At 42.0% G+C, this 15,150-nt stretch overlaps 1 protein-coding gene across 1 annotated transcript; it reads left to right on the top strand.

Annotated features, from left to right (window-relative positions):
• The first annotated feature begins 3,022 nt into the window (after positions 1-3,022).
• Positions 3,023-8,576, top strand: DCSTAMP (dendrocyte expressed seven transmembrane protein). The gene is made up of 3 exons (XM_071449357.1): positions 3,023-4,079; positions 7,111-7,431; positions 8,182-8,576. Exons 1-3 carry the CDS (start codon positions 3,054-3,056, stop codon positions 8,251-8,253), a joined length of 1,419 nt encoding a protein of 472 aa, XP_071305458.1. The 5' UTR covers positions 3,023-3,053; the 3' UTR covers positions 8,254-8,576.
• The last annotated feature ends 6,574 nt before the right edge of the window (positions 8,577-15,150 follow it).

Genomic DNA, 15,150 nt, shown 5'->3' with positions numbered 1-15,150 from the left:
AGCCCATACTGTTTAACGATCTGATCACGGAGGTGTCAGGATTTGCTGACAAGTTTTGCTGGCTGTTAGGTCTGGTTCTTCTTGATTTCAGGATCATAAACCTCTCCTTTTTGATTATGTTTCCTAAAAACATCTTTCAGTAGAAAAAGGACAAAGCAGACCATCCATATAAGCAGAAGGGCAGCTCTGCTCATAGCAGAGCTGGACTGTGCTAACTCTCCTCCCCATTTCACTTGCAGCACCTTCCCAAACATGGAAGGTTTCTTCTACTTACTTCTAGGGCATTGACTAACTAATTTTGCTTCTGCGAAGGAGCTGTTAATTGCTCTTGTACTTCATTTACAGCTGAGTTCACTTAGGCACTGGAGGGGAGCGATTTTCTCAGCCTTCCTAGGCCCTGTGATAGTGCTAGGAATTAACCCCCCCCAAGGGCCTACTGCCCACTGCTTGCCTGTGTGAAGTGGTTAAACACAAAAAACACCCAGCATTTTTCAGAATAGTCCTCAGCACTATAAAGGATCAAGCCCAAGTAAGGCCAAGGAAAAGCAGCACATCAGTACAACAAGGTCCCAGCTGGTGATGGATGCTTGCTCCCATAATATTCAGCTCCTGTTGCGTACAAAGGAGATAATGACACAACTAATAACTAATTACAATGAGAAGGAGGGAGAAATGGTGCAGTGAATGCTAGCAGGATTCATAAAGGCTAATACTAGTAAAATATAGTATGTGTACAAAATTATAGTTTAGTTCCTGGCTACCTGCTGTGCTCAAGCTAAGCAAAAGACGAAGTAGTATCTTCAGGATGTATTTTACAAAGACAACTATTCCCTATTTAAGATAAATTTACCACTGTTTATTTTATTTAATTATTATCTCATTTATTCTAGAATGTTAAAATGCTAATATGCATGTGAATTGACCTTGCATCTTTGGACAAATTGCACTATAAATATTATATTATAACATCTCCCATCAAACAGAATTGAATCACAGAAATACTCTGTAATTTACATAACAGGCTTACTGGTAAGCAGGACAGATGGTGACAAGCACAAGCAATTAGGCTTAATAAGGGTTAAACACAAAATGGTAAGGTTGGAAGGGAGCACAGTGAGTCAGTCATCTGCTCCAACCCCCCTGCTCAGGCAGGGTCATCCCAGAGCACATGGCACAGGATTGAATCCAGGTGGTTCTTGAGTATCTCCAGTGATGGAGATTTCACAACCTCTCTGGGAGCCTTTCCCGGTGCCTGGTCACCCTCACAGTTAGGAGAGGCTGGAATGATTGACGTCTCCAGATGTTTTGGGGTGCATGTGTGTGGGGGAAGGGGCAGGTGGAGCCTTGCCCTGGTGAGGAAGTGTCCAGCCCTACAGCCCCAAGCCCAGAGCCTGTATCACAGCCTGGCAGTGGCTCCAGTCCCTGGCACACTGGAGGCAAAGCTGCACACGCCACCCCTGGAGCCCCTTACCCACTCCTGAGTGACCAAATGACTGGGAGTCCCCCCTGGGGGAAGGGCCAAGGGGTGTTTAAAGGGCAACATGAGGCAAGCATGTCTTGACTCTACAGCCTCTTGGAATTTCTATCAGCTGCACACCACTGGAATCCAGGAGTGGGAGTTTTGTGGCTCCTATGTATCTGTGTATTTTCTGCCTTTCTGTTTCTAATTCTTTCTTCTCAGAATTTTTGTGCAACTTAACATCAGAGTTTCCTAAGTTAATGCTTTGAGAAGTGTTTTATATTGATTGAATGTTGCACTGAATATTGTGTCAAAGTTCTCTGATTTTTTAAGTTGCCAGCAAAGCTTTTTAGTTGTTTTGACCCCTTGAGAATATCATGTCCATATTTGTCCTGTGCATCTAACTCAGAGCTTACATGAGCAACTGTAAGCCCTTCTAAGAGCCATGTTGAACAAGGGTTTTGGGGATCTTACAAGAGTAAAGAAGTTTTTCCTCAAGTTCTGGTGGAACTTTCTGTGCATCAGTTTCTGCCCATTGGCTCTTGTCCTGTTGCTTGTCATCACTGAGAAGAGCCTTGAGACATTCCCTTCAGCTCCTCGTATACATTAATGAGATTGCCCTCTCAATGATCTCTTCTGAAGGCTGAACAGGCTCAGCTCCCTCAGCCTGTCCTCCTGAGAGAGATGCTCCAGTTCCCTCATCATGTTTATAGCCGTTCACTGAGCCTGTTTCAGGAGCTCCAAGTCTCTCTTGTACTGAGGAGCCCAGAACTGGACACAGCACTCCAGATGTGCCTCACCAGGGCAGAGCAGAGGGGCAGGATCACCTCCCTCAGCCTGCTGTGAATGTTCTTCTTAATGCACTCCAGGATTGGCCTTCTTGGCCATGAGGCACCCTGCTGGCTCATGGACAGCTTGTTGGATATGGACAAATTTGTAGGTGTGCTACTCCAGGGGAGACCCAAAGAAGGAATGGTGCCTCTGAGGCACATTTCCTTTGCTCTGTACTAACCTACCTCCACCTGAAGAAGCTGTGCTTCATTCCCCATCCCTGGGCAGTGTGCACATGCTGCTTTGCCAGCTCCTTCCTCCCTGGCAGCTGCTCTGCCTGCTCCCTGCAGATTGAGCCATGCTCCCCTTCATTGGGCTACCAATAGGAAGTTTCTGTGCTCCTCTTTTTCCCTTCTTGGTGCTTACAGGGCAAAGCTAGCATCTGTGGGGAGCAGTGCGTGCTACAGGAGGCTGGTCTCTTTCTTATACATGCACTCACACCCACACACACATACACATGTGCATGTGAACCATTGTCTCTACATAGCTAATGAAAAATCAGTGTGCAAAATATAAAAGGGCAAAAGATAGAAATGCTTTTAGAGTCACCTCTTCAATATTTATATCTGTGATATTGGAGACAAATATTTTGGTCTCATGTGTGGTGGTTCACCCTCATGTCAGATTGTGCAGTGTGAAGAAGTATCAGACAGTCAGTTAAAAGCACATCATTGTCATTAGTGTGACCCTGTAAATAACAGTGTTTTTCTTTTCCTTTCCTTTTAGTTTGAGCCATTGCAGTGTCAGCAACAATCAGAAGAAAATGCAAAAATTCATCTCAATAGCTCAGAATGCATGGGAAATTTTTATATCTGAAAGGAAGCCTGGCTGGAAGTATCAGATGCAGCTTTTTGCAGTTTGCTCTGCAGTTGGCTTCCTCTCCAGCTTTTTGTTTTTCCTTAGCATGCACTTCTCCTTGGCACACCATTCCTTGGGGCCCTTACTGATTTCTGGATTCATCTGGATTTTGTTTTCTATCATACTCTTTTGTTTCAAGCATCTGCGCTGTTTCAGTGTTCTGTTCCTCCTTTCTTGCGGACTGAAAAATGGCAGGGATGCTCTTATTACTGCTGGCATGGGTGTTGTTGTGGCCAGCAACATTCAAAATATTTTTCACAATCTAAAGGTTCTGGCAGACAGTATAACCTGTCATTTAAAGCAGGAGCAATTTGCCTTGATAAAATATTATATTGAGGCAATAAAATGGATTTATGAGGTGGCCAAGCTTCCTGCTGAGCTACCTAAAGATATAGTGGTCCTAAAGCACAAATTCACATCATCTTATTCAATTTTAGATGATGCATTAAAACAAGAGCTAAATGACACAGAGCAAGAAATTCAGAGAATTGCTAACCAGATATCTTTTATGTTGACTATACTGCCCTATATAGGTCAGAAAATATTGCCTGTATTTGGGGTTTTTCTAGTTTCTTTTGGAACTGGCCTCTTTATCAAAAAATTTGTGGGTTCTCATAGTACCAAATTTAAGAATACTTATATCACAAAACAGTTCATTGCATTTGATGAGCAGCAAAAGCAACAGCAAAGACCCTGTCTTCTGCCACTTAACAGAAAAGAGAGAAAAGATTATGTGATGATCCCATCCTTCTTCTTCACAAGAAAGGACAGGAAAAAAATGCTGCGTTATTTTCTCCCTATAATTATTCATCTTTGCATCTGGCTTCTGTTTGCTGCAGTAGACTCTTTGTTTTATTTGTTAATTATTTCTGTGAACAAATATCTCCAAGAAGTACCGGATCTAGACATTCAACTCAGTCTCTTTCAGAATGTAAGTACTTATCAGTACCATATATTTCTTAGTTTATTGCTGAAAAATTTCTCTTAATCTTCAGCAGCTGCAAGAGCAAACATATAGCAATGAGCCATCAATTCTTTCCTGGAATATCATTCATTTCAAAAAGGGTCATTGCCTCAGCATACATTGGTTGGATGGAACCAGACAGCTCTTTCCAGAGCATTGTCATATTTCTAGAGAATGGTAAATTTAAGAAGAAGGATTTTCATTCCTCCATTTATATATATGAAGAAAACCAGAGGCTTGAAATTGGAAACTCACAGAACTGAAATTTGTGAAGCACTACTTTTTATAGTCAAAAGTCACTGTGACACTGATGTAAGAGATGTCTACCTTTCTTTTACTGAGTATTGTGAGGATGCATCATTGCTTGTATGGATGGGCGCATACACACAAAATAATGACTTGTTGCCAAAATCTCCAGGTCCCTCTAGCAGGAGCAGCAGCATGGAGAACCATAGATTAGCTAGGTTGGAAGATAAGTCTGGAGGCCATCAAGACCAACCTCATGCTCAAACCAAGGACATGCTGGTTAGAGCATGGTACTAATAGCACCAAGTTTTAATGGTGTTGTTTGATCAAATATTGGACTCAATGATCTTGGAGGTCTTTTCCAACATTAATTGTTCTATGATTCTGTGACCTTTCAGTTCTGTGCACCATTCAGGGAGAAGAGAAAATTAGGACAAAGTGAAGGAAATACATTTTTTGTTTACTCTTCAGTTGATCAAACAATAGAACAAGTTTCTGAGATAGGTTGTGGGATGTCCATTCCTGAAGATAATAAGGAGCCAATTGATCACAACCCTAATCAACCTGTTGTTGTGCCTTTGCTGTGTACTCACTATTTTCTGTGTATTTTTGTGTGTCGTTTTGCCTGTGTTTCTATCCTTTGTACCTTGAAGGCAACCTCTTATCATGACCTGCCTTGGGTGTGACCTGAGTCAGGGCAAAGGAGCTTAGTCCCACTACCCATGGACGGAAGTCCTGAGCACTATGCCTGGCTGATTCATGGCTCCTGTGCTATGAATTTTCTCTCTTTGTGTGCATCATTCACTCATGTGGAAAGCTGCTTGACTCTTTCAAAACAGAAAACTAATGCCATCATCAGATTGTTTCTAGTTCCCCAAAGAAAGCTAAGTACATTAAAATGTAAAATTTAATCTCAACAGATTTGTAATATCATGCCTCAGGGCTGCTGATCCCAGGGAGTCCAGGAAGCTGGGTGAAAAGGACAGACTCAGACACTTGAGATGTTTATTAATTAGCATGAACAGTAAAATTCTTCATGCACTAGTACCCCTGTTTCATACTGAGTTCCTAATGAAGATTTTTCTTGCCTATACATCAGTTCAGTTTAGGGATAAAATGGCCTGAGATAGTTTGGAACAGGATAATGTCAAGGAAGGGCTAACAGGCTGAAGTTGGGTAGCATGCTTTGGGAACTTCATTTGTCCAATGAACATCTAACAGAAGTGCTTGGCCTCTGTAGGGTGATTAGAAAAGCCACAAGGAAGACCTTATTATTCCTTTGACATGATCAGAAAAGAGGCTGGGTTATTCAGTGACTCTACAGTGTTCTAATTCACAGAACAGAAAGTTGCCTGATAGTATGGTCCCAGCAGCACGTCTAATTTACTCTTCTTATTGAGCTTTTCAGTCCACAAGCAGTGAAAGACATCAGCTAAGCAGAGGCAGCTACAAGAGGAGGTCAGGCAGCCTCATTTGTGTGACAGCCTTTGGTCAGAGCACTGCCTGGTCCAGTGTGTGGCTGCAGAGAGGGGACAGAGCTTAGTGCCGTGTGGGCATGGCTGGGTTGCTGTTCTAGACCACGCACAACATCACTGCAGGTGTGGTTTCAGGGGGAAAAAAAGGTGAGCACCCTGATCATGCGACGTTTTTGCCTCCCTCTCTCCATTGGGAAGGTTGTCAGGATCAGCCCTGCCCCTCTGCTGCCCATTGCCCTCCTGTTCATCCAAGACTTGACTCAGGCACACGGTACTGAATAGCAGCTGCGGGGAACAGAGTGGCAGAAGTGAGCCTGAGCCCAGCCAAGTCTGAGCTGAGCTGAAAGGAGCTGAGTGGAGCTGGGTGGAGCTGGGAGGAGCAGTCAGTAGCACCAGTACTGGAAACTGCTGCACAGAGTTGAGTCCAGTGTCCGAAGCAGTGGCGCAGTGTGGCGAGGACAATCATACTTTCATACTTTTAGGGGTTTGTCTGTTGTTGTTTTCTGCTGTCTCAGGCTCAGGCACAGAGAGAGTGCTGTGGTGAGTGACTGCCACCTTGTCTTTGTCTGGGGACAGCCACGTGGTGCCGGGCATAGGAAGAGCCACCATCCTGGCTTTGTCCCAGGGCCACGTGGAACTAAGTCGAGATGGTGAATACCTTTTGTAGGTAAACCACCTTCTCTTTTTATGTACTTTTGTTAATAATATTGCTGCTGTTACTGTGCATGTCTTATTCCATTGCTTGCTGCTTTCAGTAACTTGCTATCTCCACCCATAGTCTCTGCCTTTGTCCCTCTCTTTCTGGAAGGGGAGAGGCTTATTTGGAGTTTAATTTCTGGCTGTTGTGGAACCATGGTGTGGGAGCACTGCTGATCATGTGCTGAGACAAAACCAAAGGGACAGACACTCTGCTCTGCAGTTTTACTCTCAACGAAGGACCCTCCAACAGGGCATCCGAGCAGAGTCATAGGAGTGGAAAAATACTAAACTATTATAACCACATTAGCTAAATATTTCCCTGTCAGAGCCACTGAGAAGGTAAGTTTTTAATGATCCAAAGTGCTGGACATTGTCCACCAAGAGAAATTGTGAAAATAGAGTCCAAAACATTTATAAATAGCCAATATATATATTGTTTTGAGCATACTGTATATAGACACTGGATGGTCTAGATGATTTAGAGTCCTTTGAAATCTGAATGTCCAGTGGAAGAAATATTAAGAAAGGAGGGAATCTGTCTTATAATCAACACCTTTTTTTTCACTTTTCTTGTGCAGAAGAATGAGAAAAGCTATATAATTTCTATGAAAGAGCATATTGGCAAGACTGATTCTTTCAAGATCCCTTTGGTTAAGCAAAACTGCATCCCTCATCCCGAGCTTGCTCTCTCCACAACATGGATTCAGCTTGGAGTCATCATCTTCTTCTTAATAATTTTTGGGTTATTCTCTGGCCTCCTGACCCAACTTAAAATACTCGTGTCAACTTCCTTTTATCCTGATACTGAGATGAAACGGATACATTATTTACATGCAAAATTACTCAAAAAAAGAAAAAAGCTACAAGAGAAAACTGGGAAGAACATGTTTGCAAGAACGGTAAGCCATGAGCTCTGGGGAAAAAAATAAACCTTCCAACTGGGTGGTAGCCAGATGCAGGAAATACTTAGACACTTGTTAACTTCAATTATGTGCTAATAGACTTTCCCCAATGCTCAGAAGCCAGACACATATTGCCTAATGGTAAGATTAGATCATCTAATAGTTTTGTTCTGTACTTCAGCACACATGCCTCAGACATGACATTGGTATACTCAAATGACTATGTACTGGTAAGAAAATACTTCTCAGATTCAGAGTCCTCCAGAGAAGAAACTTTGTTTTCATGAACATATGAAAAGCACTTAGAGTATTCCTGAATCTAGATAGCAAGTGCTAGGCAATAAGAGCAGCCCTAAATGTAGAGAAAGATATTCTGATATTGCTTAGCAATATGGAAGGTGGTATATTTCTATTTTAAAACACAGTATGACTGCATATACTATTAGGAAACAGAACTTTTGCTTGCAAAAACATTTATCCTGTACACACACACACACACATATATATATATATACATATATATATATATATATATATATACACATGCACACACACACAGACACACTAATGGAAACAACTAGCACACATGCATATACCTATGGCATATCCAGATAGAAAGCTGCAGACATATAGTTTGTTTAAGTTCATTTTTTTAACAGCCTTCAATACTGAATATACAGGGTATCAGTGTCTGGGTGATCTTAACTCAGTAATACTATCATACAGATCATATTTCTGTTTTTTCAGGTCAACTTTTGGTTTCCAATACTCAAGGCAAGAGAGGCAGTGAGGAAGAAAGAAAGGAGTATAGCAGAATGACAGGATGATGTGAAAGAGACCAAGTGAATCTTTGGATATGGCTGAGATGCTTTAGCTCCACCTGTTTTTTGCATCATTTTTCCTATAGAATGTCAATTGTAAAATGTAAAAATTTCACACTCAAAGGCTGAGTAGCAGTATTTTGGAAAAGATGCCATTGTGGGTAGTGTGCATGCAGTTCACCACAGATCTCTCTGGATTGCATTAACAGTTGTTTTTCAGCTTGGGGTTTGCATTATCTGGTACTTGAGATAATCGTGGATGATCTGTAATTCTGTCTAAAGCAATAAAATAGTTTGGACCTTTTAGGTCTACACCAGAAACCTCTTTGGATTGAGCTAACAGAGGATGTAGTGACATCAGCAGGTTTGTCTTCAGGTTTGCCAGACACCGAAGATAGAAGACACAGCAGAGGCTGTGCATCCGTTGCCTTCTGGAATGGCCAAGAACTGGGACTTAGATGTTTCTAGACATTTTTATCCATTTCTCAAGCCTCAAGCTCTTCAGCCTGGATCTTTGTCATCCCTAGTTTCTAGTCTCCTATCTAGTCTCCCACCCAGAATTCCTTACTTGGTCTTAGTCCCCAGTTCCACATATCCATAGACTGTATCACTAGTGCAGACTGTTCTATGACTTTGATAATCATGATAAATCATGTAACAGGCAGAACTGAGAATGGTCACAAGAGCTAGAATGGAGAGGAATCAGGTGCTGTGCAGGCAAACAAGGTATCATTAAAGGATGAGGCATGTAAGTAGAGGTGAACAACATTTCAGATCTTGCAGACTGAGGAAGCTTGAAGAAGGGACAATAATGGGCTTAATCATGTTGCATAAGCACCAATTACTTCAATTCAATTAAACTGAGCCAATACTGAAGTGCTTCACCTATTCAACCAACAATGCTGATGTGCCCTTCATATGATACAAGAGCAAATGCAAAACACCTAAAGACGTAGGAATGACTTATGTAGCTTTAGAGATTTAATGTAGAGCTAAAAAATATACCCAACAGGCAGTATATTTCTGATTTGCAGCCACAGCCAACTTCCTTTTTTAGTCTGAATAATAGGAAATTCTGCTCTCTTCCTCTATAATACATGCATGGTTTCAGGACAGCCATTGATCAATGTCTCTGTTATCTGAATGAATTAAGACTTAAAACTCTCCAGTAGCAAGTGTCAGAAGTTATTTTGCACTTAAAACACTGAAAAACACAAAGACTGCTCTTCTTTGGGCCTTCCAAAGTCTCACTTCTCCATGCACGCAGGTGGTTCAGGTTGCTGGTGTAACAACAATTTGTCTCTGGGAAACAGTGCTGGATTAAAGCCATGCATTATTGAGGGTTGTGCTGAATGTCTCTGAGAGGCCTGACTATGTCCTTTTTGCTAAAGCGGGACAGCCCTGAATAGCAGCAGAATGTCAGCTTGTATTTTAGGTGCTACTGTCAAGCACCAGTAGCAAGAAGCTTTCTGGTGAGAGTGAAGCATTTAGAAGGTTGCTCTAAATTTGGAACCCAAAACAGAATAGCTATCCAGGTACTATTGATAAGAGGATCACACTCTTGTTATCATTGCAGATGAAAGGGGAAGAGTTACAGGTCAATAAGAGCTAAGTATTTTTGGCAGAGTTCTCACTAATTGCAGGCAGGAGTTGGATGTGCTCCTTCTAATCCCAAAGGACAAGCTGGTGAGAAGCCCCAATATGGGGGCAAATCTGACTGACAGCACTACCACAGAACACCATGCACTTATCACCTGGAGGAAAACTTTGGTTTGGAGTTTCTTGCCTGTCCTGTTTGATGGTGCTGCCACTCAGAATACCTTTTCACTCTGTTGTTCTATGAGGAGCACACGAAAGCTTTGAAGCCCATGGGAATGGTTCATCAAAATTACTCAGATGCTGGTGAATCTTTGGGAGAGATGCCTAAATATGCTAGGATTTTGAATTCCATAGTACACTCTCAGGACAGTGCCATTTCTGCATTTTTCATTTACTTAAGGAAATTCAGCCAATGTTGAATGTGGATGCTCACCCCACTACCTGTCAGGACAGTTAAACATTGCTTAGTTTGCCCTTCAAACTGATAAAAACCAATCCTTCTTGGGCAACTAACTGTAATTCTGTAAAACATGTTCAGTTCTGGTAAATATTTTACCTAGGCTTGACCTCACTACCAGTGACAGAAGACATGGAAAAGTCCAAGGTATTTCTTTGTCTTGGTCTTTGCAGGTAAGACTGGTCTTTAGCCATAGACCTCTCAGACCTGAAGGAAAGGCTGGAGCAAGGAGGACTTACCCCTTGTAGTTAGAGAGGACTCAAACACACAGGAGCACTCAAACACTATGAGACATGAAGAGAGGTATCCATGGCTATTGATGGTGCTGGTTGATGTCACTGAAAGGTATCTTGATTTTTTGTAAAAGGTCTTGGTGATCAGGAGGCATTACTGACAACTGGAAGGAAGCACATGTCACTCCAATTTTCAAGCAGGGCAAGAAGGAAAATCTGAGAAACTACAGATTTGTCAGACTCATCTCAATCTGTGGGAAGGTGATGGAAAATTTTCCCCTGGTAGCTGCTTCCAAACATAAAGGCCAGGAAGCTGACTGGTATAACACTGAAACACAGGAAAACTTTTTTACTGTGAGGGTGGTCAAACACTGGAATGGGAGGCCCAGAGAGGTTATGGAATCTCCAGCCTTGGGAATACTTAAAAGCCACTAGACATTGCTCTGAGCACCTCAGAGCAGCAAAGCTGGAGCAGATATCTCCAGAGCTGCCCAACAGCCTCAGCCATGTTGTGATTATTGATTTTAACACAGCACATTTTAGGAAAAATACTAGATATGCACAGCAAAAGCTTGTTTTAATTTGTGAATATGCTGTGCCAGCATCAAGGGTGCCAACTGAAAAATATTGTTACAATTACACTCAGAAAAGTCACATACTTGAGTGGATTAATGCACACTTTGTTTGTGATCATACACATGCATACCTATATGCTGAACATGACCCGAATGGCAGGTAAAAAGGAGATAATTTTGCTCTCCCTCCATCTCCCTAAACCTGGTTTATCAGGGAAAATGGCACATTCTGCACCTTTTTTTAAAATATTTTTTAATAAATGAAATCTACCTTCTATGCCTCAAAGGTATTGAGTTTTATCTCAGCAGCAGGACAGTTCTTACCCTGACCTACAGTAAAGGACCTATTCCTTCAGTTGCCCAGTGTCTTTCTTTAGCTGTACAGATGAAAAGGCAGGTCTGTCACTCCCCTGAAATTACACAGAGACACACTTCTCTTTCTCTCCAGACCTTACTTTCTTTTTAGTTTCTTCCATTTCTTTATGTCATATGAGCAGGGGAAGTCTAGGGTTTGTTTATCTTCAGCTGTCTCCTCTGCAAGTTGTTCAGCTATTTCCTTGGCTTCTCTGCTAACCATAACCCTCAACCACAGGATTCAGTTGTTCCTTTTTCTTTAAAAACAAAGTCGATGAATTACAATATAAAAACAGTGTTCCACCCACAATTATTTCTGTTCCTCTTCTTGCCTTCATAGTGTTCTTTCCTCTTTTAGTATGTTTTCTTCACCTCCAACAGTCATTCTTTCTCATCCATAAAAGCATACAATGCTTCTCTTTCTGCTGAGAACAAGAGAACTATAGGTGCAGTTGAAATGAAGCATTTTTATTCATTTGTTGGTGTAATATAAATTTTAATGTCTATTAATATCATGTTACTGGGTTTTGTCTCTAAATGATTCTCTAGGACTTGTCAGAAACACATTCAGCACTAAGAACAAGTGTGAGAAATCTGGATTTGGCTTTTGACTCAGTCATCCCTGTCCTTCTCTCAGCTCCCAGCAGAACTCAACTTCCTTTTTAAACATCCTTCACTGGAGGAGCTGTTTGATTTACTGTAAAAAAATCCTCCAATTGGATCAAATCTGGTTTGTAAAATTAATGAAAGGCTGACCTGATTGTCTTGTGAAGGTAATTCAGAGAGACATGCTAGTGCTCCTGACCCTCCTGACAAACAAGGACATTTCCTTTCAGCAGCTATGTTTATGGCCCTCTCCTTATCAGCACCCCATACCCCAAACCTGGCTGGCTTCTAAAGCCAAGCCAAGCCAAGCTAAAGGCTTCTTTTCCTCTGTTCTGGTTTCATTGCAGCATTTCATGTGAGCAGCTGGGTGTGCAAAGGGTGCTGGGTTACAACTGCTGTCACCGTGATCTCTGCTCTGTCAATATTATCACATTGACTCGCTGCCTTCATCCCAGTTTAAATAGTCCAGAGATGCAGTTAAAAAATAAATGGATAATCAAAGCTTTTCCTCTAATTCTGTTTTACCTCGCAAAAGTGGAGAGTAAGGACCAAAGGATCACTCTCTGCTGCTGATAAAATAAAGCCTGGAAACAGGGATGTTTCTGTCGGCTTTAGGGGCACGGATTTCCAGCCGTGAGCCCGCTTCACGGGTGCTGCTGTGCATGGCAGTGCCTTCCTTCCTCCGCCTTTCTCGGCTGATACCTCGTACCTGCCCTGCCCTCCAGTGGCCCAGTGCAGCCACAGGGCCCAGGACTGCTGCTCTGCAGAGATCCCCCCGTGCTGCTCCAGCTGAAGAGAGAAGTGCTGCAGGCGTGGGTGTTTGCAGCACAGCCGTGGGTTTCACAGGTGGTGAGCTCAGTGCCAGCAATAAGCACAGACCGTCCATATGAGGCTTCCTCTGGCAAATGATGGTGATGAAAGCACTACTGTGCAATCAGGGATCTGATCTTCCAAATTGCTTTTCTGCTCCTGCCTCTGGAATCCACATCACCAGGGAGAATGGAATACTAAAGATCCCAAATTTCTGTCTGGGTGGGGAGAGAGATGAAAATATGGTTAACAGAATATTTTCCTTACTTTAACAAAGTGTTTGAATCTTCAAGCTTTGTAGCTGCAGCTCTCTCCATAGAGAGAAGCAGGCATGACTTCCCCAGGCATTTTCCAGGAGAAGGCTGTGAGAAGATCAGAAAAAAGAATGATAATGATAAACAATTCTTATCTCCACTTGCTGCACCTGTTGTTGTGCACATGTGAAATGTGTTATGGAGATTTGTTTACCAAAGGGTGATTTCTTAATTGGACACTGTTTGGATTGATTGACCAACTAGGTAAAAGCTGTATTGGACTGTCTGTAGGGGGATGAGTTTCTTAATAAGTAAAATAGAATAGAATAGAATAGAATAGAATAGAATAGAATAGAATAGAATAGAATAGAATAGAATAATTGATCAGCTTTCTGGAATCATGGAGTCAATGCTAATTATTACCTGGCTGTGGACCTGTGATGATAAACTTTTCCATACAATAAAAGAGATGGAAACCACTAGCATTCCAAGAAGTGCTAAGCAACAAAAGGATGTTCAGTGTTTTAGCCTTGACAAAACAGTTCCTTGGCTCCTCTGCACAGGCACTGCTCCAGAGAAAAAGGGGTTTAATGCAGCAGTATCCCCTCTCAAAGCAATCAGAGTGATCAACAGACTGAAGGAAGAGTCAAAGCAAGGAAACCTTTTTCTCAGTAGGTGGTGGAGAAACCTGAGGATTATGGCTAAATGAGACAGGATTCAAACATCTGTCTTGCTTTCCCATGAAAGGCTCAGGACAACTGTGTGGCCTGCAGAAGTCATCTCTAAACCACCTTTCCAACCTAGTGTGTGGCATCTGTTGTCTTAGCATGACATTTACAGAACAGACAAAGCAGCAACTTGAGAATGTAATGAGCAAGTGATAGCTCAAGGATGGATTGTAGAATGAATTCAGAAGTCTTGTCAGGGTCTAGAGGCTGAGATACAACTGAGAGACCAGTCAGTGCTTCTTCCAGTGCTCCAGTTCAGGACCTGTGCTGACATAACTGTAATCCCATTGAATCCCAAACTATATGCCCACTAAAAAAATCCCATGCTTCTGTTTTTGGCTCTGCTATCACTCCTTACTGGTGTTTCAGAATGGAGACCTGGGCAGTCCCAAAATTACATCCCTATGAAGATCCCACCATCATAGCCTAGCCCATGTAAGGGGAAAAAGAACAAGGATGACAGAGATTTACAATCTGACAGTTTCAACATTAGTAGGAGTGCCTGAACAGCACAGTTGAAATTCTTTTGATGTCACACAGCTCCTCAAGGGCTATTGCTTGGAACCTTGTGGCTTGAGGCAGGATTCAGGTACTAGGGCCAGCACATGTCATGGCAAAACAAATATTCATAAATATAACAGATTTGACAGGCTCAATAGCTTATTGTACCCAAGGATGCAAAAATACAGCAGATGATTTGGTGTAAATCTCAGTTCACAATATGCAGGTAATTTCTTTCATCTGCACAATAGTTAAGACTCACTGGAATTCAAAAGTAGGTATTTCTTAAACAAAAAATAGTATAGCCCTATAGGAAGAATAGTCCATGATACAGAGAAGTAAGTACAAACATAGGGAATTATACAGTTTTCCATAGACAATACATGTTCATAGTTTGGAGATTACTCTTATCAAATTTCTGCTCTTCTTCTAATGTAGCAAAAGATTAATTAGGAAGAATGGATTCGTGGTTGACCTGCACTGTTGATGAGTGAAAACATAAGAAAAGACAGGCATCCTTCATACAAGAAAGTTCCAGTTCTGAGAGGTAAAGATGGGCTGAGTGGAAGGCAGCTGCAGAGTAGAAGTCTGCACCATAGTTACACAGACTTTGGAGATAATCAATGGATACAAACCAGTATTGCAAGAAAACTGCCCCCCTCATCCCAAAGAACAGCTCCAGACCAATTTATCTTACCTATGTGAGATCTTGATGCAGAGACAAAAAAAAGTTGCAGAAGTATCTCTTTCTCTGTTGATTGTAAAGGGAGCCTGGACA

The sequence above is a fragment of the Agelaius tricolor genome, unplaced genomic scaffold (genome assembly GCF_023055355.1).
Source record: "Agelaius tricolor isolate 1412-34295 unplaced genomic scaffold, bAgeTri1.0.p SCAF_2, whole genome shotgun sequence".
Taxonomy (NCBI): domain Eukaryota; kingdom Metazoa; phylum Chordata; class Aves; order Passeriformes; family Icteridae; genus Agelaius; species Agelaius tricolor.
The sequence above is the reverse complement of the archived record's forward strand: the minus strand, read 5'-3'. Positions and strand labels throughout refer to the sequence as shown.